The sequence below is a fragment of the Dictyostelium discoideum genome (assembly GCF_000004695.1).
Source record: "Dictyostelium discoideum AX4 chromosome 5 chromosome, whole genome shotgun sequence".
NCBI classification, from domain to species: domain Eukaryota; phylum Evosea; class Eumycetozoa; order Dictyosteliales; family Dictyosteliaceae; genus Dictyostelium; species Dictyostelium discoideum.
The window spans coordinates 4,974,390-5,000,043 of NC_007091.3; the positions used below are offsets into that span (position 1 = coordinate 4,974,390).

A 25,654-nucleotide genomic window follows, 5' to 3' on the forward strand; every position below is an offset into this window, starting at 1 on the left:
TTAAATTTAATTTCCAAAAATTAAAGAGAAATTGTAAATTGGAGTTCAGACAATTATTAGCAGTTGGTATTAATTTATTATTAATATCATTGACTATTATTTAATTATTTTTATTTTCACCTATTTTTATTTTCACCAAAGCCAAAAAAAAATAAAAAAAAATAAAATAAAATAATTTAAATAAAAAAAAAGAAAAAAAAAAAAAATATGGAAAATTATTTTTTTTAAATTGGAAGGTTTAAAATTATATTATATTTTGGTCATTGGGATTTGTTTTGTTTCAAAACCATATTAAAAATATTTTTCTTTTTGTTTAATTTTTATTTTGTATCTCCTGTGTAAAAAAATGGGGTGTTTATTTTTTTTTTTTTGCAAATATTTTTGGATTGTTTCTTAAAACAACAAAATTTTTATTTTTATTTTTTTCACATTAAAAATAAATAAAATTAAATTGTTGTTATTTTTACAAAAATATTGATAATAATGTCCTAATACTTTTTTTTTTTTTTTTTTTTAATTTATGGTTTACAATACAAATTAATATTTGTTTAATTTTTATTTTTAATAGAGAAATTATCAAATACAATTATAAAAAGTTTAATTTAAACTAAGCTAATAATATCATAAATGTGATTAACATTCAAATGAGCAACACCAGTTCTCATTCTATCATGAGCTTCAAATAATGATCTGGCGATGGCAATGGATGCGCATAATCCAAGGAAGTCGCTGAACTTTAAACCATAACCACGTGGTGAGGCTTTTAAGAAAAGTAAATTAACAGTGTTAAATGGAAGATTAAATCCAGATGTACCTAATGCTCTGTGAATTTCTTGAGCGTCAATTGTACCTAAAATAATAATAATTATTAAAATTTTTATAATAATAATTTACAAAAATTAAAAATTATTAGATATTTATTTTTATTTTTTCCAAAATTAATAATTAAATAATAATAATAATAATAATAATAATAATAATAATAATAATAATAATAATAATAATAATAATAATAAACTTACCACTACGATTACGGTCATTGGCTAAAAAGTTGGCATATAAAATATTAATAAATTGATGCAATGCAGCATATTCATAAAAATCAATTTGACCACTCTTATCAACATCAAATACTCTAATTAATTTTGTCTAAATTTTAAATTAATATTAATATTTATTTAGAATATTAAAATTCTTCTTCTTTTTTTTTTTTTCCAAATTAAATTACATACAGCTGTTTCAATACCTAATGGGCCATAACCAACATGTAAATGTTGTAATTCCATTGCTGAAATTGAACCACTTCTGTCTTTATCAATTGATCTAAACCAAGCAGACATCTCATGGAGTTGTTGGTGTTGGATTTGAGTATAGAATGAATAAAACTGAATAAATTAATAAATAAATAAATAAATAAATAAAAAAAAAAAAAAAAAAAAAGAAAAAAAAAAAAAAAAAAAAAAATTAATAAACATATTTATTTATTATTATTATTATTATTATTATTATTATTATTATTATTATTATTATTATTATTATTATTATTATTATTATTATTATTATTATTATTATTATTATTTTTTTTGATAATTTAAAAATTATATAATTTACCCAAAGAGCTTGGAATTTTGCTGGTGGTGCAACAATTGGTGTTTGTTGGTATCCATATGACATCATTTTTGAAATAGTTTTACAATTAAATAAATAAATAAACAATTAAATAAAGTTTGAGTTGATTTGATAATAAAATTAAAAAAAATTGGAAATTTGTCAAATTTATACTCTGATTAATATTTTTTTTTTTTTTTTATTTTTTAAATTTGGATTAAATTAGATATCTACTACGCCCGAAAACAAAAAAAAAAAAAAAAAAAAAAAAAAAAAAAAAAAAAAAAAAATTTAAAAAATACTTTTTCTGAAATCATAAAGTGTGAATTCCTGAGGCTTGATTATTTCACACCATGTTTAGATAATAATTTTGTTTAAAATGGTTGTTTATTTTAAAATTTTTTAAAAAAGTCTTATTATTTGGTTAAACATAAAAAAAATTATTTGAAAATGTATTAATTCTAACCCTAAAAATTTAAATAAATTTCAGGAGTGTTCACCAGGTGGAGTGAATTTGTAGAAAAGTGATTAAAAAAATAAATAAAAAAAAAAAAAATAAAAAAAAAAAATCAATGATGATTAATAACAACACTAAGAACAATTTTAAAATCATATCAATGTCAAACTTTCAAAGGATTTATAATTATATTAATAGCTTTTTATTATATTTTTAAACAGTTGAACATTATCATAAATTTAAGTTGGTTTTTTTTTTTTTTTTTAAATAATAATTATTAATTATCCGTTTCGGTTTTTTAAAATTAAAATTAATAAATAAAAAATTAAAAACAATTAATTCAAAAATTCAGAGGTTTGGAAATATTCTTTGGTAAAAACTTTCATAAAAAAAAAAAAAAAAAAAAAAAGGTATTATTAATTGATTTAATTTATTATATTTAATTTATAATTTATTATATTTAATTTATAATTTATTTAAATAATAAATAATAGTTTAATTTTTTAATTTTTTAATTTTTTAATTTTTTAATATTTTTTTAATTTATTATGTGTTTTTAAGAAGTACCAGTTTTTGATAATTTTGATAAAACCTCGGCATCAGTTAATAAATTTTCTAATTGCATAAAGTAATGAGGTATAATATTATTATTTGATTCTAACATGTGAATTAATAATTTTTCATTCTTCCAATTTGGATGATCAGCTTGTAATGCTCTAACATCATTTTTAATATCTCTATACATTTTATAAGGATAATGATGAAGTTGATGAAATAATTGAGCACGTTTAAAACAAAATGAACCCAATTCATATTGAATTTCATCAGGTTCATCTTTTGATGTACCTTTTAAACGTTTTGGATTTTCAAAATAACCATTCCAAAAATCATCGACTGAATAAGAACGACCTGATAAAAATATGATAATTGTAGCAGCATGTTTAAATTTATTACAAGATTCACATGGACCACCAGCGACATAATTGATTTCAATCGATCTAAAGAATGGTCTATGAGTAATATCATGTAAAAATCTATCGTGCCAAAAACTACTCAATACCAATGCTTCCTTTCTTGATGCTATTAAAGTTTGAATTCTTTTTAAAGAATCTAAAAAGTATTCATCCTTTTCTTGAATTGTTTCTTTTAGAAATTCCTTATCAAGTATACAACTTATAATATATTGAACGAAAATATCAAATGAATCTCTAATTGTTTTTTTTATAGAAAATTGTTTTGATACCATCTCTTTAACTTTATCAGGTTCTTGAGAACTAATATCTACAAATTTCTTTGGTGAAAATGGGGATGATCTCTTTGATGGCGAAAATGGTGAATGAGGCTTTTTTGATGGTGAATTTGTAGGAGAAGGAGTAGAAGGAATTTGAGAAAAAGGATATGCACTCTTTTTATTCAATTTACTTTTATTAAAATCATCATCGTAATCATCATATGGTTCCTCATTACCATAATCTCTTTCATTGTCACTATTATAATTATTTAATATATTATTATTATTATTATTAATATCATATCTTTTATCATTATCATTATTATTCTTATTCTTTCTTTGAGATGATTTATTATTATTATTATTATTATTATTATTATTATTATTATTATTATTATTATTATTATTATTATTATTATTATTATTATTATTATTAATATTATTTTCTTCTTCACTACTTGATTCACATAAATCAGAAGCATCACTATTTACAACGAAATCATTATATTCATATTCTTCTTGTTTGAAATCATCTTGATCACTTTCTTCATCATCAATGAAATAATTTGATTGATTACTAAATTGGTACAATCTTCTTGCTCTTTCTTTTCTTTCAAAATCGTTTCTAAATTTTTTACTTTCTTTTTCTTTATCTTTTATTTTTTCCATTCTTTTTTTTAGTTGATCTCTCCATCTTTTTTCCTGTTTTCTAATATTTTTCATTGTTTCAGAAAAATCTTCATTTATTTCTTTCATCTCTTTTGGTTTGTTAGGAGTGGTTGAAGTGGTATTGGTATTAGTATTGGCATTGGTATTGGAAGTAGTGGTGGTGGTAGTAGTTTCTCTAGGACGTGAATTGTAATCTATTCTAATCTTTTCTGATTTTTTCAATGCTTCATATAGATCATCACAATCTTTTTCTGTTATATTAATTGGTGTTGTGGGGGTGGAGGTAGTGGTTGAATATTTAGGAAGTGGGTTATAATCTATTCTAATCTTTTCATCTTTTTTCTTTACTTCAAATAGATCAGTATCACCAATATTACTTTTTTTAAGTTTCTCAAGTAAATTATTGTCTTTATCTTTTTGAGGTTTAATTTCCTCGAAATTAAAATCTAGTTGATCATCATCAATAATACCATAAAAATTATTATCTTTAGTATGATTATTGTTGTTTTCTGTAATAATACTTTTTGTAATAATATTATCATCATCGTCAATAATACCATAAAAACTATTATCTTGTGTATCTTTTTTGTTGCTCTCTTTAATTCCTGTAATATTACTTTTTGTAATATTATCATCACCAATAATACCATAAAAACTATTATCTTGAGTATCATTATCGTCACCACCTATATTTTCAAATCCACTACCATCATCTTCAGGAATTGATGAACTTGGAATTGGTTCTTTCCAACCCAATACAATAATATTATTGTTATTATCATCATTATCGATATCATCATCATCATTATCATTATCATTATCATTATCATCATCACTATTTTCAATATCTTTTAATTTTTTTAATCTTGATTTAGTTGGTAATTTTTCTTGTTTACTTTGTTTTTCTTTTAATAGTTTTTGTATTGCTTTATTTGTAACGATTTGAGGATTATGGGTACTTATTAAATCATTTTCAATTGCTTGAGTACTGCTTTCACTTAACATTTTTAATCTTTTTAAAATTTTAAGTTTCTCTTCTTGAGTTTCTGTATCAACTTGATCATTATCATCTTTTTTATCATATTTATCATGAGGATGATGATGGTGATGCTCATTATCATCATCATCGTCATCAAAGGCATTATTGGTGTTTTTTCTTTTCTTTATTACTCTACAAGGTGAAATGAGGTCATTTATTTCTTGATATCTTTCATTATCTTTATCTTTATCTTTATCTTTATCTTTATCAATATCTTTATCAATATCTTTATCTTTATCAATATCTTTATCAATATCTTTATCTTTATCAATATCAATATCACTATCAATACCATCATCTCTATCATCATCTTCATCACCATACTTATTATATTTTGTTGTTGTTACTATTAATTTATTTGTTTTTGGTGATTCTTTAATTTTTACTTTATTTTTTTTATTATTATTATTAAAATCACTATCATCATTGCTAATACTATAACCACCACTATCATCACTATCATTAACATTACCATTATCATTATCAATTTCATCTTTAATTTCATATAATAATCTATTTTTTGCTTTAAAATTTAATAATAAATCTGAATAAGAATCTAAACAATAAAATAAATTACCATGATATATTGGTCTATCTAAATAACTTGAAAATGGTAAAACTGTACAATAAACCATTTTTTTAATTTCATTTAAATTCATTATCACTGAATCTACACTTGGAATTAACTCTTTTGAACCATGAATTTCTAATCTACCACCATCAACCTCTTCTGGTCTATAAATTTTAATTAATTCAATAAATAATCCACCATTAAATTTATCTTTAAAAAATGATGATATTTTATAAATTGATGGTATTTTTATTCTTTTTTTTTTTTTTTTTTAAAATAAATAAATAAATAAATAATGAATTTTTTTTTAAAAAAAAAAAAGATTTAATAATTTGGTTATTTTATTTTATTTTATTTTATTTTATTTTATTTTATTTTATTTTATTTTATTTTATTTTATTTTATTTTATTTTAAAATTACTTTTTATTTTGACTTTTAAAATCAAATAATTTTATTGTTAAATCTAAAAATAAATCTATACCTTCAAATAATAAACCACCATAAAATTCATAATCTCCAACTACTTTAATAGGTTTTCCTAACCATTGAGTTTCATTTTTATAAGAATTTATTGGTTCACCATCAAAATCATACTCTATTTTACTACCCATTTATTTTATTTTTTTTTATTTCTATTTTTATTTTATTACAAATAATTTAAAAGTAATTTTTTTTTTTTTTACTAAAAATTTAATTTAAAATAATAAAATTTAAAAAAAAAAAAAAAAAAGTAATTTGATGTTCGTGGTGTTTTTTTTTTTTATTTTTTTCATTTTTTATTATTTTTTTTTAAGATTTATTAATAATTTTTAAACATTGTGTGGGTATTTGGGGCATGTGTTTGTATGAGTTAATGTATATATATTTTAATTAGGATGAATTAAAACATGAAATTTATTATTAAATTCACTTCTTAAATTATTTTTACTATCTTTAATTAATTGTAAAAAGTATTTTTCAGCTTGAATATTTGATAAATCTAATTGTAGCCTATCTCTTACTAATTGTTTACCTTGTTGAGATGGAATTAAATTTAAGAGTTGTCTTGAGTTATCTCTAAGGATATTATAAATTTTACAAGATAAAACTTTGAATTCTTCTTCTCTTGAACCTAACATAGCCACAATATCCTTTGTTAGAACGAATGGTGCCGTTTCACGTTCAAACATTAGGAATTTAGTTACTTTACCCAAAAAGTAACCAAAGTCGATATGCAAGAAATGACCAGTTGCACTAACCATTAAATTATCATTATGTCTATCATAGATACCCAATAGATAAGTTGCGACACAATAAACCGAACAAGACTTTATGAAAATATCAATATGTTGAGTTGAATTTGGAGGATTCTTTAATTTCAACCATTGTTCAATCGAGGGATACTTTGTGGTATCTCTCATGAAGTCTGCCAATGTCACCGAATCGGGCACCACTTCAATTAGACCTAAACCACTTTTTGCTGATAAACATTTGAATATTGTAAATTCACAATCTAGTCCATTTGATTTCAATATACTATCCATTAATGAGAATAGTTGAAGACAAAGTTCATCAGGACGTACATCATCCTTTTTAAATATGATTTTTGTATCATCAGCTTCCTTATCAATCGAAGAGAATACTAACCACAATGGAGCGGCATTACTATCTTTAACTTTTAATTCCTCCAATACAAAACTATTAAATTCTTGATATGGATGAGTTGGTAATGTAAATACTTTTGGTAATAATGATAATCTAGTTTCAAAGATTTGTTTTTGTTTCTCTGGTTCCTTTATAATATCAATATTAATTTCTTTTAATAATCTTAATAATAAATATTGTGATACTAATGATTGTCCAAATTTATTTGAATTTTGTTGTTGTTGTTGTTGTTGTTGTTGTTGTTGTTGTTGTTGTTGTTGTTGTTGTTCATTATTTGTTGTTGTTGTTGTTGAATTTATAACACCAATACCTAAACCTTCTAATATAATTTCCATTACTAATTTATAACGAATTATTATATGATTTTTATTTTCAAGTGGTGAAATTTCATTTGAACATAACCAAAATACAGGTTGACCAATTTTTATAGGATTACAAATTGAACGTTTAACAATGAAATTAACCAAAGCAGAGTAATTGGTTGGTTCATATTTTAACATTGATACTATTTGAGGTAAATAGAGTGATAATTGATTATCAGGCCATTGATTAATCGATTGAACACCAATCTCTCTAATTCTATCATCAATGAAATCACTTGACAATAATTCTAAACCAAACGATGGTGAGATCATTGGCCAATCTTTTAATAACCTATAAAGTTCAACTCTACTACTCCATGATAGAATCGAATAATTATATAACAATGTTGGTAATATATTTGGATAATTAATTTTACAATATTCTCTATTCTCCCAGAGTATAGATCTATCACTTTCATTAATATTTGATCTTTCAAATTTCATTAAATTTTCAATTAAACTATTTAATTTATCATTTGATAATGATGTTGAAAATGATTGTTTTCTAAATGAATTTATTGATGATGATGGTGATGATGATAATAGTGATAAATTTTTATTTGAACTAAAAGTAGTGGTAGTAGTAGAAGAAGAAGAAGAAGAAGAATTTGATGATAATAATGATGGTGAATTTTGATTTGAATCTTCTTTAAAATAAATTGAATTTGTTATATTTGGTATTGTACATTTTAAAATTATATTTTCATTTGATATAAAATTAACTGATGATGAATGATTTGGTAATGTACCACGACTTTGATGTTGGTTCTGTTGTTGATTTTCTTGTTGTAGTTGTTGTTGTTGTTGTAGTTGTTGTTGTTGTTGTTGTATATAAATTGGTTGTTGTTGTTCAAAAATTGGTAAAAGATTAATTTCAAAATTATTTTTTAATATTTTTTTCTTTTCAATTGATTGAATTTGAAATGGATATTGAGCTAAAAGTATATCCAGTGGCATTAATAATGGTGAAGTAGTTGATGAAATAGTTGATGATGATGAAGTAGTATTGGTAGTAGCAGAAGAGGAAGAAGAATTTGTCGTTGTTGTTGATGTAGAAGATGATTGACCAGGATTTAAAGTTGGTATTATTGTTGAAGATGATTCATTTGAATAAATACTTGTTAAAAATGTACACTCTTTTGGAAAATCAATTAAATTTATATCAAAATATAATTTTTCATTCCATTCTAATATATTAACTTTTGAAGAAGTTTTATTCTTTGTTAATAATAAATCACCATAATAAATTTGAATTTCAACATAAACTGGTACTTTAGTATAACTCGTTGGATAATAACGTTTAAGTATTGGTACTATATTTTCCACAGATTTAATCTCAATGATTAGTTTAGACTCTGTCAAAGACTTTGGCAACGATACGGGCATTGAAACAGATGTCAAATCAATTAAATGCACACTTTGACTACTATTTGAGTTATTGGATGGTTTGATATCGTATTGGTAATTGATCTTCTCTTGAAACTGTCTCCACTCTAATGAGTTCATTACATTTGGTATGAAGCAATACTTTTGAAGTGAGATATCAACAGTTTTCAATTTGAATTTCTTTCTAAACCTAACAGATTTATTAACATACACTGTATCCTTTAACTTTATCTTTAAATTGAAAATATGTTCCATTGAACCCAATATCTTTAATCCAAATCTATTTGACACATTCTCACCAAATAAATCAACTCTTTCATTCAATATCATTTCAAATGTTGATTCAATACTAACCATATATTTTATAACTAATCCATTATGATAAATTATAACTTTTAAAAATTTTTCATTAAAATTATTAATTGATAATATTCCACCAATATTTGAATTATCCTTTACTGATATTGATGATGTTGTTGTTGTTGTTGTTGTTGTTGCTGCCTTATTTGTAGGATTTATAGTTGGTGTTACTTTAATATTTAAAATTTTAATATTATTATTATTATTATTATTATTATTATTATTATTATTATTATTATTATTATTATTATTATTATTATTATTATTATTATTATTATTATTATTATTATTATTATTATTATTATTATTATTATTATTAATATCATTATTATTAATAATTATTGCTTTTCTTTTATTTTGATTATTATTGTTATTATTATTATTTTGATTATCAATTTGAATTGATTGATTTATTAAAGAATAATTTGAATTAATTAAATCAACTGATAATAAATTAAAAGATTTAAAAATGAATGGTTGAATTTCTTTTAATAAACGTGACATTTTAAATCTAAAATAATTGATTTCATCATTTTGATAAGATACTCTAAATGTAGATGGTAATTTCTTTTGGTAATCAATTTCCAATGACGATTGAAATTGTTTATTCGATTGTGATGATGACATTGTTATTAATTGTGAACAATTGGAAATATCAATTGGTTTAGAATAATCTAGACACCTAAATGAGTTATTGAAAGCTGTTATCCATTCTCTATGTTGTTCAAAAGTGTCAACACTAAATAAATATGATAATAAATTGGGTGGTTGAGTAGTAGTAGTTGTATTTGGTGTTAATTGAATACAAAATTTTGCACTTGAATCACTTGTAATATTTAAAATGTAATTGGATAATATGATTTCAGATTTCGGTTGCTCACTTGACGAATTTGATTGAATTAAACTTGTTGCGGTTAATATGAAAAATCTTTTCTTCCAACCAATATTTAAATTTCTATTCTTTTTATAAAGTTCACCTGAATAGATTATAGGTGTATCTGTTAATGATGCAAATATTTTTTTACCAATAATATTTGTTGATGTTGAGGTAGTTGATGAAATTGAACCATTTCTTTGTCTACCATAATTTATATTATCAATATCATTTGATGATAGATAATAATCATTTTGTGATGAATGCTTTGATGATTGTGATGATGATGATGATTGTGATGATGTATTACTACTGCTACTAATACCAAAAAATGTTGAAGGAAAATGAGAAGAGAAACTTGTGGATCTTTTCTTTTGTTGTTCTCTATTTTGTTGAGGAATTTGTCCCAACATTTGATCTAATACATCTAAATTTATTTGATTAAGTGGTTTATTTGTTGTTGTTGTTGCCGTTGCTTGTGATGTGGTGGTGGTGGTAGTAGTATTGGTGGTAGTGGTTGAGACTACATTAAAGGGTTGTTGATATTGTAATGGCGGTGGTGGTTGATATTGTGGTTGTGGTTGTTGATATTGTAATGGTGGTGATATTGATATTTTTGGTGGTGATTTAGTTTGTTGATAAGTTAATGTTGATTTAATCTCTGTATTCCTCGCTGTAGGTTGATAAATCAACTGACCTGGCATATTGGGTGCTATCATATTATTTTTATAATAATTATTATTATTATTATTATTATTATTATTATTATTATTATTATTATTATTATTATTATTATTATTATTATTATTATTATTATTATTATTATTATTATTATTACTTTTATTATTATTATTATTACTACTATTATTATTATTATTTTTAATAGTATTATTACTATTACTATTACTATTACTACCATTACTATTATTACTATTATTACTATTATTAATGATATTGTTAATGTTATTATTATTTACATTAGTGTTACTATCATTGCTATTATTACTATTATTATTATTATTATTATTATTTTCTTGTATTTGTGCTAATTTCCAATATTGATCGAGATCAGATTTTGATTTTCTTAAAGGGTGGTTTTTATTTCTGTGACTGATAGAGGTGGAAGTTGAAGTGGAGGTGTTATTACTGATTATACCATTTGAATTTGGTGAATTTAATGTTAGATTTATATTAAAATTTTCAATTATTGATTTAGTAGTATTGGTAGATTTATTTTCAATACTATTGGTTGAATTTACTTTAGATGGTGATGGTGGCGATGGTGAATTGAATTGATTAAATCTATTTATTACATTACTATTACTATTACTATTATTATTATTATTATTATTATTATTATTATTATTATTATTATTATTATTATTATTATTATTATTATTATTATTATTATTATTATTATTATTATTATTATTATTATTTATGTTAATAGGAGAAGTAGAAGTAGAAGAAGATACTATATATAATTTTATTGATTTCACTTCATTTGGTTTGTTTAATGTAGTTTGTTTTAGTAGATTTCCAATTGATAAAACTTTTGTCCAACCTACTGATTTAATAATTTGACTACTATCGTTCTCTGATAAACTTAATAAAAAGTTATTTCCTATACTATTATCTGTTACTAAAATTTGATTTTTTAATTGTTGAATAGTGGTATCATTCTTTATATTTAATGATATCGTTTTTTCACTATTCGGATATTTTATCTTTTTTTTTTATTTTTATTTTATTTTTTTATTTTTTTTTTGTAATAATAAATAAAATAAATATTAGTAAAAATTTGTAAAATTGGCGTTTTTAAAAATTGATGAAAAATTTTTAATTTTTAATACACATACAATACATGTATAATTATCCATTATGGATAATATGTGTTGAAGGTTGCTTTGGCAATGGTTTAAAAAAAAAAAACAAAAAAAAAAATTTCAAAAGGAGATTTTTTTTTTTTATTTTTTTTTTTAAATTAAATTTTTTTTTTTTTTTTTTTTTTTTTAAAATTAATTTAATTAAAAAACTAAAAATATTTTTAAATTTTCAAGTCCACATGTAACCTTTTTTATTTAATTTGAAAAAAAAAAAAAAAAAAAAATATCATAACTCTGCCAGCAGTGAGATTTAAGTAATTAAACAATTAAAATAAAAAATAAAAAATAAAAATAAAATGAAATTTAAAAAAAAAAACAGTTTGGTGGTAAAATGAAATTAAAATAAAAAAAAATAAAAAAAATATATTTTAAAAAAAAGGTGGTAAAAAAAAAAAAAAAAAAAAAAAATAATAATAATAAAATATAAAAATAAATTCATCTCTACTCGAATGTAGGATATAGATTTAATGATGATAAAACTTAAAACTATAATTCTCATTTTATTTTTATTTTTTTCTATTTTTATTAAAACATCTTTTACCCAGAGCCCTTTCGAAAGTAATTATTAAATAATAAATAAATAAATCAAAAAAATAAAAAAAAAAGTAAATAATAATCAAAGTACACCTCTAACCATTGATATTATTATGTATTGTTTATTTTAAAATAATATCTTTTTTTTTTTTTTTTATAGTATATTGGGTAAGTCCTACTAAAGGTGTTGAAAGTATGGGATGTGGATTGGTTAAAGAATTTCCATGTAAAGATATTGGTTCTATAATTGATAAAATAACACCAAATGTATCAACGATTATTAATTTAATGGAAGGTGTTTATAGAGGTAATTTTAGTTATTTAATGACAAATTTCGTTATATTATTTAAAGGTGAGGGTAGAGATAAAACAATAATAGATTTAGAAGGTAGACAAAGATTTACACTTTGTACAATTAGTGATATTCATTTCAAAGATCTTACAATTAAAAATGGTTTTGGTAATGCAATATCTGGAATTTTTGATGGTGGTGCTATCTATGCATACGATAGTCAAATTCATTTTGTAAACGTTGCATTAATCGATAACACTTGTAGTGCATCAGGTGGTGGTATATTTCTATACAATTGTATGTATTTTTAAAAAATATTATCATTATTAAATAGTTTATTAATTATAATGTATTAATAATTTGTTTGTTTGTTTTAAAAAAAAAGGTTATTTTAATGTTGAGCATAGTTTATTTCAAAATAATACAGCAAATAGTGGAGGTGGATTTATATTATTATTATCAGCTTCAAATATTACAAATTCAAGTTTTTTACATAATAGAGTATTTCAAGAAGGTAAAGGTGGTGCAATTCAAGTTTTCATTTCATTTATGAGTATTGAACTTTCACTATTTGCTTATAATATTGCACCATATAGTGGTGCTATTGATATGGGTATGCTATAGGGATTATTATTATATTTAATATAAACATGTTTATTAATATGTATCTTTCTCTTTTTTTATTATTATTATTGTTAGTTGGTGGAAATTTAACATCAAAATATTCAAAATTTATAGAAAATCATTCAAATATTGGTGGTGGATTTGGACTTTATTTTATATCAAATGTAATATTTGAAAGTTGTGAATTCATTGGAAATAGAGCAAATAGTACAGGTGGATTATCATTTTTAACAGCTCAATCAATGTTAAGATTTTCATTATGTATTTTTAAAGATAACTTTGCACCAAATTGTGGAATCGTTGAATCACATTCAATATCACCACTATTATTTGAATCATGTTCATTCACTGGTGATGTTCCAACAGCTGTTCAAATTGCACTATATGATAATTATTGTTTTTTAAAAGTTCAAAATTGTCATTTCTCTGAAATTCAAGGTGTTTTAATGTATGCTGATTCAATTTCAAATATTATAATTGATTCTTCTTCATTTACAAGTAAATATTATTTTTATTATTAAAATTAATTATAAAAAACAATATATATATACATGTACTAATAATAATAATAATAATAAATAAAAAGATGTTTCAAATAGAATTATTGATGTTGGTAATGAAGCAGATATATTAATTATATCAAGTACATTTTATAATATAACAATTGATGAATATTTAGTATCATTATCAAATGGTAATTTTTTAGCATATAATATGGATTTTAATAATAATATTGTATTGGCATTAATTAAATCAAGTGTTGGTGGATCGGTAACCATCGTTTCAAGTAGTATGTCAAATAATTATGTTTCAACAAGTTTAATTTCATTAAGTAATGGATATAGTGTTTATATTGAAAATTGTGAAGTTAAAAATAATACTGGCCTATTTAAAGGTTGTTTCATTGATACAGATCATACAGGTTCAGAAACGATAGTACAATCATTGTTTGAGAATAATAGATCACCATTTGGTCCAATTTTATATTTTTCAAATCCTGAAACCATGCTATCAACAAATTATTCATCAAATTTTAGAGATATTTTATTTTCAAATAATTTCGCAGCCTATTCTGGTGCATTGGTTTATTTTAGTCAAAATGTGTCATTACCAAATATAAGTTGTACAAATTGTATTTATGATAATAATACTGCAGTATTTGGTGAGTTGGTTAATAGTGCTTTCTACTCATTCAATGTTTCGATTACACCAGTGATTTACCCATTTCAAGATTTAATAATTGAAATATTTGCATTGGATTTCTTTGGTAATTTAGTTAGAGGTACTTCTGATTTAGGTTTTTTTGCAATTCCTTGTTCCGATGCTTATGTTGAAGGTAATTTATTTGCTGTATTAAATGAAAATGGTTCTGCAATATTTTCAAATATTAAATTATCTTCAAATCCAAATTCAATTTGTAATTTAACTTTTCTATCTGTACCAATTGTTTCTGAAAGTAAGTTATTTTATTTATATAAATTAAAAAATAATAATAATAATATATCAATAATAATATACTAATATATATATATATTATAGATGGACCAATAACAATACCAATTACATTTTCTTATTGTTCACAAGATAGAGAATTAGTTATGATTAAATCAATTTATTATTGTTTAAAAACTATTAAAGTAACATCATTTGTAAAATTTTTAGTTGGAACATTAGCAGCGATTCTATTGATAATTTTAATAATTTCAGGATTTATATCATTAAAATATAGGAAAAAAAGAGTTATTAGATATTCAAATCCATTATTTTTATGTATTATTTTAGTTGGTTGTATTATATTTTTAATTACTATTCCAGTATTATTTGGATCAACTTCTGCAACTTGTAAAATTAGATTTCCAATCATTGTTATTGGTAGTTGTTTAGTAACTTCATCAGTATTTATTAAACAATTTAGAATTTGGAGATTAATTAAAGATATACAATTATTAAGAGAAACTAATGTTGAAAATAAATATTTATTAAAATTTATTTCAATATTAATGGTTATACCAATTGTAAGTTATTTTATTTAAAACAATATTTATAATATTAATAATATTAATAATAATTAAAATTAGATTATTGTAATTTGTAGTTTCTTTATATTTCCTACACATGAAAAGTATACATTTAATCAAAGAGATATAACTATAACACACTATTGTTCAGATGGATCTTATTTAGCTTATGTTATTATATTCTTAGTTTATCAAGTAAGTTCAATATATTTTTAAAAAAAAGAAATACATATCAAATATTAATTATTATTTTTTTTTTTTTGAAAATTTAATAGATGGCTATTTTACTTTTTGGTTGTTATTTAGTTATAGTTTGTAGAAAATTTAGATCAATTCCTGGTACTTTTAATGAAGCAACCTATATTGGTATTTTAGTAAGTAACAATAATAACCAAAAAAAAAAAAAAAAAAAAATTAATTATTTTATTTCTAATCAAATAAAAAAAAAAAAGATTTATAACTATACAGTTGTTTTAATTGTTGCTATACCATTGGCATATGTATTTAATAAGAATCCATTAGCAAATTTTTTAATATTTTCAATATCAATTATAGTATTTGTTTTAAGTACTATAATTTTATTATTTATACCGAAATTTCATTTCTTATTAAGAAAGAAAGTAATTATATCATCACTTGAAAAACTAATTAAAGAACAAGAAGCAATTGTACAAAGAAATAAAGATATTCTTTATTTTTATGATATGTATTTAGCTGAAGAAAGAACTGGTATTCAACAACAACAACGACAAGGAAATTTATATAATAATAATAGCCTTGGTAGAAGTATTTCAAGTAACACTAGAAAAAGGTCAAATAATAATATTAATAATAATAATAATAATAACAGTTTCAATATGACGGGTTTTTCAGATTCCAGTTCAACAATTTCTAATCCAAATTTAACATCATTTACTTCATCCCCCTCTTCATTGAATAGTAGTAGTGATTCAGATTCAACACCTGATTTTAATGATCCAAATTTTTTGGAATATTATAATGAAAGAGTCAAAAATTATGGAAAAAGAAAATCAATTGAAAAAAATAAAATTAATAATAGTATTCCAAATTCACCAAAATCAACAACATCATTGCCAACATCATTACCATCATCTTCTTCTTCTTCTTCTTCTTCTTCTTCTTCTTCTTCTTCTTCTTCTTCTTCTTCTTCTTCATCATCATCAATCACGCCAAAATCAAATACACCAATACTATCTCCATCTTCTCAATCATCAAAAACAATTAATAAAGGTGGTAGTGGTAGTGGTAATAGTAGTAGTATTCCAAATTATCAAAATATAAAATCACCAAATACTCCAAAGAGTAATAAATCTTCACCAAATTTATCAATTCCAGTAAATAAAAATAGTAAAGTTAGTAAATTATCAAGCAATCAAATATCATCACCAAAATCAATTAAATCTGATAAATCACCAATTACAATTAAAGATTTTGATAATTCAAGTGATTTAAGTGATTCAAGTAATAGTTTAAAGAGTGATAGTAGCATAGGTTCAGAACAATTCAATGAAAAGGTCATAAATAGAATATTTAATATACATCAAGATAAAAAAGTTAAAACAACAAAACAACAATCTGATAGTACTTTATCAAGTATTGGTAGTGATAGTTCTCCAAATTTTAATGAAAATATTAATAATCCAAATATTAATCCAAATAATAATAATAATCCAAATAATAATAATAATAATAATAATAATAATAATAATAATAATAATAATAATAATAATATTAATAATAATAATAATAATGCAAATAATAATAATAGTGACACTGATGATTCATCACCAAATTTTAATGAAAATATTGAAAAAAAGAATGTTGTTAAAACAAAAACAAACTTTTTAAATCAATTTCATCAAAAGAAACAAAAAGATAGTGATAATAGAAAAAATTATAATATATCACCAATTAATATTTCTGATGAAAAGGTACCACCATTATCTCCAATTAATTTATCAAAAAGAAAATAAAGAAATATTATTATTTATTTATTTATAATTTTATAATTTATTTACTTTTTTTTTTTTTTTTTTATTTTATTTTTTTTTTTTTTATTTAATTAAAAACTTCAATTAAATTATCAATCATTGTATTACCATTTATAAGTTTTGTTGTTAAAATGATGAAATCACGATTAGCTTGATCTTGTCTTGAGAGGAAACGAAGTGCAGAAATTTCAGAGAAAGTAACACCACCAATAAAGTAAACCAATGTAATTGGTTTACGATCACTTTTTACATTTGTAGTTGCACCTTGTGGAAGTGGTTGAATCTCTTCAAAGGTTGGGCCAGGTAATTGTTTTAAGATATCATCGATTTGTCTCCACCCATTTGGTTTAATTGCTGATTGAACCAATCTAACTGATAATGGAGCATAACCACTATACGTATAAGCTATATCATTTGGTGATTGTTCATTTAAATCCTCAATGATTAAATGAAGATCTTTACGAATTGATGGGAATGTAGGTTTCAAATCTGCTTTACGAATTAATCCTAATTTCTCCAAATTGTGGAGAGTGAGAATATGACTACAACCATAGGTTTGAATAACTTCTCTCTTAAAGAATTCCAATTGCTTTGGTTTAATACCATTATGTGTTGAACTATATAGAATGAGTAAACGTAATACCTTGTGAATTGGTTCTTTCTTATTGATACAATCTTCAATGAATCTCTCTGCAACTTCTAAATTTACACCTGCCAATAGATTCTGTTCAGTTTCAATACCTTTCATAAAGAGTGGTGATTTAGTTACATTTAAAATCTGCTCAGTGATACAAGTGTGAATACGTAGAGAATTATGCTCCATTTGATAACTTGCCAACTTTTTCATATAATCTCTAATGGCACTAATCGATTGAGTTTGTTTAAACATTTTATAATATTCATCGATATCTTTAGCCTTCTTATTTAATAATCCACATAATACAGAGAAATTTGTATCTCTAATTTCACTATATACTTTATCATTTGAATGTAATGGGAATGGTACTTTTTTAACAGGTTGTGGTGGTGATGCTGATTGTGGTGGTGGTGGTGGTTGAGATGGTGCACCAACACCACCCTGTTGACCTTGTGGTGGCACAACAATATCTTCATTTAAAAATACAGCATTATTATTGATTGTAAAAACTTCGTCTATTAAACCTTCATAAGTTAATTGAGTACACATTGGTGTAATGGTATCGATATCTCTGTCCAAGAGAATCAATGAATCGATCTCTGGTGGCACTGTACACTCTTCACCCATTTCCTTTCTCATACGCACAATCATATCCATGACTAGACGCGAACAGTGACCTTTACCCTTAACTATCGGAATGGTGCCAAACATAGCTTGTAACTTCATCAATGATTTAGCTACATGAAATAACGAAGTTCTATCACCATCTAATAAATACTCCCTATAGGATGATGCCAACTCTAAAGAGAGCACATCCTCATCGAATGGTACAATATCCAATGGGAAATCACTAATTACAAAATTACCCATCACACCCTGTTCCTCTAAAACACGTTGACATAAAATGGTTGCTCTTGGTACAAATACAATTGAATACTCTTTCTTTAACCCTTTCTCTGCATGTTGTTTAACATGTTCAGTTATCCAATGCATATATTTAACTTCTGGTCTAACTATATAAACTATATTCTTACTATCTGTATTAATCTCTGGTTTTAATTCATATCTTCTATCTGCTCCACAATTCTAAATAAATAAATAAATAAGTAAACAAATAAAACAAAATATATTATTAATAATTTTAATTATTCTAATTATTCTAACAAATAATTGTAAATGTGATGTTTTGTTGAAAAAAAAACATACAGATAAAAATGTTGGATCAGCTAATAAATTTAATAAACCAATTAATTTTGGATCCATAACTAATGCTTTTGAACCTTTGAGTGTACTAATTGCTGCACCTAACTCTAATTTACTTTGATCTCTAATCGATGTTAAATTTAAAACTTTACTTGAAATATTTGGAATTTGTGATAATACTATTGGTTTTAATGGTTGTGGTTGTTGTTGTTGTTTTGCTTGTTGTTGTTGTTGAGCCGCTGGTTTACCACCAGGTGCTTGTGATGCTGGTTTTTTAAACATCTTTTTTTTTTATTTATATTTATTTATTTAAATCAAAATAAAATAAATTGAAAATAAAATAAAAAAAAAATATAAAACTTTTTTTCACTCATAAAAAAAAAAAAAAAAAATCCAAAAAAAAAAAAAAAAAAAAAAAAAAAAAAAAGATTTTTTTTTTTTTTTTTATTATTAATCATTCGTCATTGTTCATCTTTTTTTTTTTTTTTATTTTTGGATTTTTTTTTTGGTTTAAATATTATAATTGATATTGTTATTATTTTATTTTTATTTTTATTTTTTAGGATTTTTTTTTGGATTTTTTTTATTTTCTTTAGATTTATTTTAATGGTTTATAATAAAAATCACCAGTCGAATAACCTCCACCAGTTGAAGTACCGGAACCACCAGAAGAGAAACCACTAGTTCCAGTCGCAGAAGAAGAACTTTGACAATAACCAATATTTGAACAAGCAGTATAAACTCCTTCACCCTTATTTACAATATCCTCTACTAATTGTTGACCACCTGATCTCATTATACTGTTGCAAATATCACGCCAAGCGCCAATCTTATTACAAATTTCATCCATACTACCAATGATTTCAGGAATTGATTCATTAGCTTGAACTTTGTATGCATAGTTTGCTAAAACTGTACAAACTGTACAACCAGAATCTTGAAGAGGAATATTATTAATAATATCACTTGATGATGACGATGATGATGATTCTATTGGACAAAATTGAAATAATTGACAAATTTCATTTGCTGAATAATTATTCTCTATTGTTACATAGAAATGTTCAAAATATTGATCAACTAATGAGTAACAACTAGATACTTTTGAATTTGAAAGTAATTCACATTCATTTTCAATTAATTCCCTTATTTCATCAACTTCATTATTTATTTTAATATATTTTTCAATTAAATTTGATACTAAATTACAAATTTCACATGTATTAACTTCTTCTTCTTCATTATTATTATTATTATTATTATTATTATTATTATTATTATTATTATTATTATTATTATTATTATTATTATTATTATTATTATTATTATTATTATTATCGTCAATATTTAATTTTTTTATTATTTCTTCTTCAATTGATGAAGATGAAGATGAGGATGAAGAAGTTGGACAAATGTTTACATTTTCACAAATTACCGATGGTGATTCATTATTATCAATTAATTCAATCACGATTGGAGTATATTGTTGAACTAAATTTTGACATGTTAAAACCAAATTTGGTGAATTAAGGAGTTCACATTCCTCATCTAAATATGATATAATCTCTTTCTCTGTAGAGTTTGCTTGGAGATACTCTTCTACCTTTTCGGTTAAATATTTACAAAATGTACAACCTAAATTCTCTGTTTCTATTTCATTATAATTATTATTATTATTATTATTTTTATTATGGCTGACTATTATTTTATTATTTTTATTATGATTATAATTTTTATCTGTGTTTATAATTTGTTGTTGTTGGTTTGAATTTATTTGTTTATTTCCAAAACTAATACCAATAAAATAATTGAATATTAACAATAAACAAACTATAAAAATTAATTTCATTTTTTTTTTTTTTTTTCTTTTTTTTTTTTTTTTTTTCTTCTTTTTGGGGGACCAAATAAATAATAATAATAAACAGACGGAAAAAAAAAATAAATAAATAAAATAAAAAAAAAAATAAAAAAATAAAAAAATAAAAAAAATAAAAGAAAAAAAAAGAAAATATGAAAATTTTTTTTATTTTTTTATTTTTCTCAAGATGAAACGTCAATTTACTTTTCCCAAAACAAAAAAAATAAAAAAAATAAAAATAAAATTCTAAAAAAAAATAAAAATAAAAACTCCTCCTAAAAAAAAGTCCAATTTTATTTTATTTTGATCATTTTGTTTTTTTTTTTTTAAAATATTTATTTTATATATTTATTTTATTTTATTATTTTTGAAATTTTTTTTTTTTGGATTATGAAAGATTGTTTTTTTTTATTTTAAGTTCTCTATTTTTATATACTAAATTCATACTAAAAATAAATTGATCATTGCCAAAAAAAAAAAATAAAAAAAAATAAAAATAAAAATAAATAAAAATAAAAAAAAAAAAAAAATGAAATTATTTTTTTATTTTTTATTTTAATTTTTTTTTTTTATATTTTTTTTTTTTTCACACAACACAACCAAATGAATTACTCAAACAATGAAGATAAACAAGAATTGATTACCATTCAAATTGGTAATTTCTCAAATTTTATTGGAGCACATTTTTGGAATATTCAAGAAGAGAATTATCAATACTCCAAAAGAGAACAATCACAATATGAAATTGAACCTGAAATGTTATTTCGTTCAAATATTAATAGTGAAACATTTGATAAGGTAAAAAATTCATTTACTATTTTATTTCATTTTATAAATATTTATATTAATATTTATATTTGTTTTTTTCAATAGGATATAAAATATACACCAAGATTATTGTTATTTGATTTCAAGAGTAATTTCGGATCAATGAATAGTGATGGAAAAGTTTTAAAACAAACAAGTAAAAATATTGATAATAATGATATACTTAATAGTGGTAGTGGTGGTAGTAGTGTTAATAAAATTATAAAACAATCAACAGGTAAACCAATTGATAGAGAGAATACATTAATTGATAATTCAAATGTTGATTTCGAGTATTGGTCAGATTATTTAAATGTAGATTATAATAGTAGAGGATTAATATCAATACCAGATTCTTTATTAAATATTGGTAGTCAAGTTAGTGGTAGTGCTAATGGTCTTATATATGATGATGGTTTCGATATGTTTGAATCAAATTATGAATATGTTACAGATATTTATCAAGATAATTTACGAAGAATGATTGAAGAATGTGATAATTTATCAGGATTTCAATGTTTGATAGATACTGATGGTATTTGGGGTGGTGTTAGTACATCGGTTTTATCACATATTCAAGATGAATACTCTTCAAAGGTTATATCAACTTGGGCATCTACTAATTACAATCATCAGATCGATTTGGGTAATGAAGAGTCAATTGATGAAAGAATTTATAATAGTTCAAAAACAATTCAATCAATTGCTCCATCCTCTGGTACTGGTTTAACTGATCTTTTTATACCATTATCTTGTCAAAGATGGTGGTCAACCAATAAAGGAATAATGACACCACTTGGTAGTTCAATTAATAAATCAAAATATCAAACTAGTGCAGAGATAGCAGCATCAATTGATACAGCAACACTTTATTATAGATCAAATTATTCATCACAAACATTGTCATCATTTGTTTCACATTTAACAAGTTCACCATCACGTAAACTATGCGTTTTATCAAGTAGTTTTCCAAATAGATTACAAGAGTTTGGTTTCACTTATTCCTCTTCAAAGTATAGTCGTGAACCAACTTTTCCAAATCAACCATTGTATAGTCATCCACTAATGAATTATCTCTCGCCAAGAATCGAACAACCTGTTAATCTATCAACTAGTAGTAGTAACCCATTAACTGAAATCATTTCATTAAGAGGTATTGATATTTTCAAATCAATAGATCACCATCATGATAGATCAGAACTTTTAAATAATTATGATAAAATTTCATCATTATTTAAAATTTACCTTTCAAATAGTTACAATGGTCATGGTAGATCTGTTTTAAATCGTTCAATTGTTAATATTGTTCAACCATTTATTATGAAAAAAAATCATTTTCCAGTTTTATCAAATAATAAAAATAAAAATAATAATAATCAAAATGAAAATAATAATATTAATAATAATTCAATTGAAGAAAATCAAGAAATAATTGAAAATCCAAATACAATTTTAACTCATTTACAAAATACAAATTTAATTCATCCATTCATTCAATATTTAAATCAAGGTTATAAACAAATAGTACAATCAAAAAGAATGAAAAGATTAACAATTGATCAAGATTCTTTTGCTGAAACAATTGAAATATTAAATTATTTATCTGATAGTTATCAAGAATAAAATTGATAATAAAAAAAAAAAAAAAAAAAAAAGAAATAAAAAAAAAAATTAAGTTTTTTATTTTTTATTTTTAAATTAAAAAATAAGAAATATATATTTTGTAGTTTGTTTTTTGTATACATATACAAAATAGTTTTTTTTTTTTTTATTTTTTTTTTTAAAATTAATTGTAAACTGGAAATTTAAAAATTAAAATTAATTTGGGGGTTTAATTAAACAGTGAAGGCATTTTAATACTTTTAAATTTTTAAAATACAAAAATAATAATCGTGTTACTTTTCTTAAATATATTACAGATTGTTTTTATCATTTAAAAGATTTATTTTGTAATTTGTATCTGTTTTTTTTTTTTAATTTTAAAAATCGTAATTAATTATTATTTTTTTTTTTTTTTTCTTTATAATTAATAAAAAATGAATATTATAAAAATTTTATTTTTAGTTTTCTTAACTATTTCATTTGTTTATTCAGAATATTTTAAAATGGGATCATGTCCTAAAGGTTATTCAAATGAAATACCCCAGGCATATCAATTCACAATAATAACAAAAAAAATTGGAAATATTTTTTATTCAGGACAAATAACTGGTTTTGGTTGCTCTCAAGATGGTATGATTAATAATGTAAATTATAAAATTTAATTATTATAATTTATATTAAAGAATTTATAATTTTTTTATTATTTTATATATTATTTAGTATATTTGGGTGGAAAAATTTATTCGTCATATTATTTTAATGATGGTGCCTATTCAACATTTAATTTATTTGATCAATCATTCGAAGGAAGAATGATTTTTAGCTCAAACAATAAAAATTTACAAAGTATTGATTTTATTTCAGCTACTTTTAACCAAAATGTACCTGCTTCATCATTTAATTTGACTTTTATAAATGGTCGTTATAATAATCCTCCTAAAATAAGTTAATAATTATTTATTTTTGATGGGGTAAAATAAAAAAAATAAAAAAAAAGTGGTAAAAAAAATAAAAATATAAAAATAAAATAATAATCAATATTTTTAATCTATTATCTTTTATTACATTTTTACATAATGGGTATTTATTTGATTTAAATTTTTTAAAAAATAAAGTATTATTTGTAAAATTTTATCTGTTTTATTTTTTAGATATAATTCTTAATTTTGATTTAAACTTTTAGTATAAATTTTTTTTTATTTTTTTTATTTTTTTTTTTTTGATTGGTTATTTATATAATTTTAATTTTATTTAATTATTTTTTATATATTATTTATTTTTATTATTTTTATTTTATAAATTTTTTTTTACATTTTAAACAAACTAAATGTATTTATAAAAAAAATTTTATTTTTTAATATTTATTCTAAATTTATCAACTGGAATTCAAATAGGAATTATAAAAAAATAAATAAAAAATGAATTTAAAATCAATTATATTTGTTTTATTTATTGCATTTTTTGCATTTTCTTTGGCTAACGACGATGATCCTACATGTCCAAATGGTTTTATATGTTTTTGGGTAGGTCAAAATTATACAGGTGATCAATGGAAATGGACACCAAGAATGAATTATAGAGATTTACCAAGACAATATCATAATAATGTAAGTTTTTTTTTTTTATTTTTTTAATATTTTCCAAATAAAATAAAAAAATATCTTTATTCTAACTTTTTTTTTATTTTATTTGGAATATTAAAAAATGAAAAAAAGGTTGGATCTTATGTGGCAAAAACAAATGCTTGTTTTAAAAATTGGATTCCTTATTTAACATTTGAATGTAATGAAGGTGATTCAAGTCATAGTTTTACATTTGGAAAAATAATTGATGGTGTTTCTCATGAATGTTAATAATATTTATTTATTAATTTAAAAAAATAAAAAAAAGTGACAATAATAAAAATAAAATTAAAAAAAAAAATAAAAAAAAAAACGATTTTAATAAATAAATCTGTTTGTTTTATTATATAATAAATT

General features: G+C 22.0%; 9 protein-coding genes across 9 annotated transcripts; 4 read left to right on the forward strand and 5 right to left on the reverse strand.

Annotated features, from left to right (window-relative positions):
- Positions 1–602: 602 nt before the first annotated feature.
- Positions 603–1,677, reverse strand: pefA (penta EF hand calcium binding protein; the record flags this gene model as incomplete). Its single annotated transcript, XM_630305.1, has 4 exons — positions 603–850; positions 1,023–1,149; positions 1,233–1,385; positions 1,612–1,677. The coding sequence occupies 4 exons, from the start codon at positions 1,675–1,677 to the stop codon at positions 603–605; spliced, it is 594 nt and encodes a 197-aa protein (XP_635397.1).
- A 944-nt stretch (positions 1,678–2,621) lies between these two features.
- On the reverse strand, positions 2,622–6,187 carry DDB_G0291111 (hypothetical protein; the record flags this gene model as incomplete). Its single annotated transcript, XM_630306.1, has 2 exons — positions 2,622–5,785; positions 6,058–6,187. The coding sequence occupies 2 exons, from the start codon at positions 6,185–6,187 to the stop codon at positions 2,622–2,624; spliced, it is 3,294 nt and encodes a 1,097-aa protein (XP_635398.1).
- Positions 6,188–6,442: 255 nt separating this feature from the next.
- On the reverse strand, positions 6,443–12,082 carry pikH (Phosphatidylinositol 3-kinase; the record flags this gene model as incomplete). The annotated part of the gene is made up of 2 exons (XM_630307.1): positions 6,443–11,884; positions 12,062–12,082. 2 exons carry the CDS (start codon positions 12,080–12,082, stop codon positions 6,443–6,445), a joined length of 5,463 nt encoding a protein of 1,820 aa, XP_635399.1.
- Positions 12,083–12,384: 302 nt separating this feature from the next.
- On the forward strand, positions 12,385–17,550 carry grlP (G-protein-coupled receptor family 3 protein 15; the record flags this gene model as incomplete). The annotated part of the gene is made up of 9 exons (XM_630308.1): positions 12,385–12,406; positions 12,783–13,211; positions 13,300–13,527; positions 13,614–14,036; positions 14,125–14,994; positions 15,078–15,553; positions 15,617–15,751; positions 15,832–15,930; positions 16,009–17,550. 9 exons carry the CDS (start codon positions 12,385–12,387, stop codon positions 17,548–17,550), a joined length of 4,224 nt encoding a protein of 1,407 aa, XP_635400.1.
- An 85-nt stretch (positions 17,551–17,635) lies between these two features.
- vps33 (Sec1-like family protein) lies at positions 17,636–19,690 on the reverse strand (the record flags this gene model as incomplete). The annotated part of the gene is made up of 2 exons (XM_630309.1): positions 17,636–19,291; positions 19,412–19,690. 2 exons carry the CDS (start codon positions 19,688–19,690, stop codon positions 17,636–17,638), a joined length of 1,935 nt encoding a protein of 644 aa, XP_635401.1.
- Positions 19,691–20,006: 316 nt separating this feature from the next.
- DDB_G0291113 (saposin B domain-containing protein) lies at positions 20,007–21,257 on the reverse strand (the record flags this gene model as incomplete). Its single annotated transcript, XM_630310.1, has 1 exon — positions 20,007–21,257. The coding sequence occupies one exon, from the start codon at positions 21,255–21,257 to the stop codon at positions 20,007–20,009; it is 1,251 nt and encodes a 416-aa protein (XP_635402.1).
- A 612-nt stretch (positions 21,258–21,869) lies between these two features.
- Positions 21,870–23,696, forward strand: DDB_G0291099 (hypothetical protein; the record flags this gene model as incomplete). Its single annotated transcript, XM_630311.1, has 2 exons — positions 21,870–22,064; positions 22,140–23,696. The coding sequence occupies 2 exons, from the start codon at positions 21,870–21,872 to the stop codon at positions 23,694–23,696; spliced, it is 1,752 nt and encodes a 583-aa protein (XP_635403.1).
- Positions 23,697–24,109: 413 nt separating this feature from the next.
- Positions 24,110–24,625, forward strand: DDB_G0291101 (hypothetical protein; the record flags this gene model as incomplete). Its single annotated transcript, XM_630312.1, has 2 exons — positions 24,110–24,305; positions 24,396–24,625. 2 exons carry the CDS (start codon positions 24,110–24,112, stop codon positions 24,623–24,625), a joined length of 426 nt encoding a protein of 141 aa, XP_635404.1.
- Positions 24,626–25,093: 468 nt separating this feature from the next.
- On the forward strand, positions 25,094–25,528 carry DDB_G0291103 (hypothetical protein; the record flags this gene model as incomplete). Its single annotated transcript, XM_630313.1, has 2 exons — positions 25,094–25,282; positions 25,391–25,528. 2 exons carry the CDS (start codon positions 25,094–25,096, stop codon positions 25,526–25,528), a joined length of 327 nt encoding a protein of 108 aa, XP_635405.1.
- Positions 25,529–25,654: the final 126 nt, after the last annotated feature.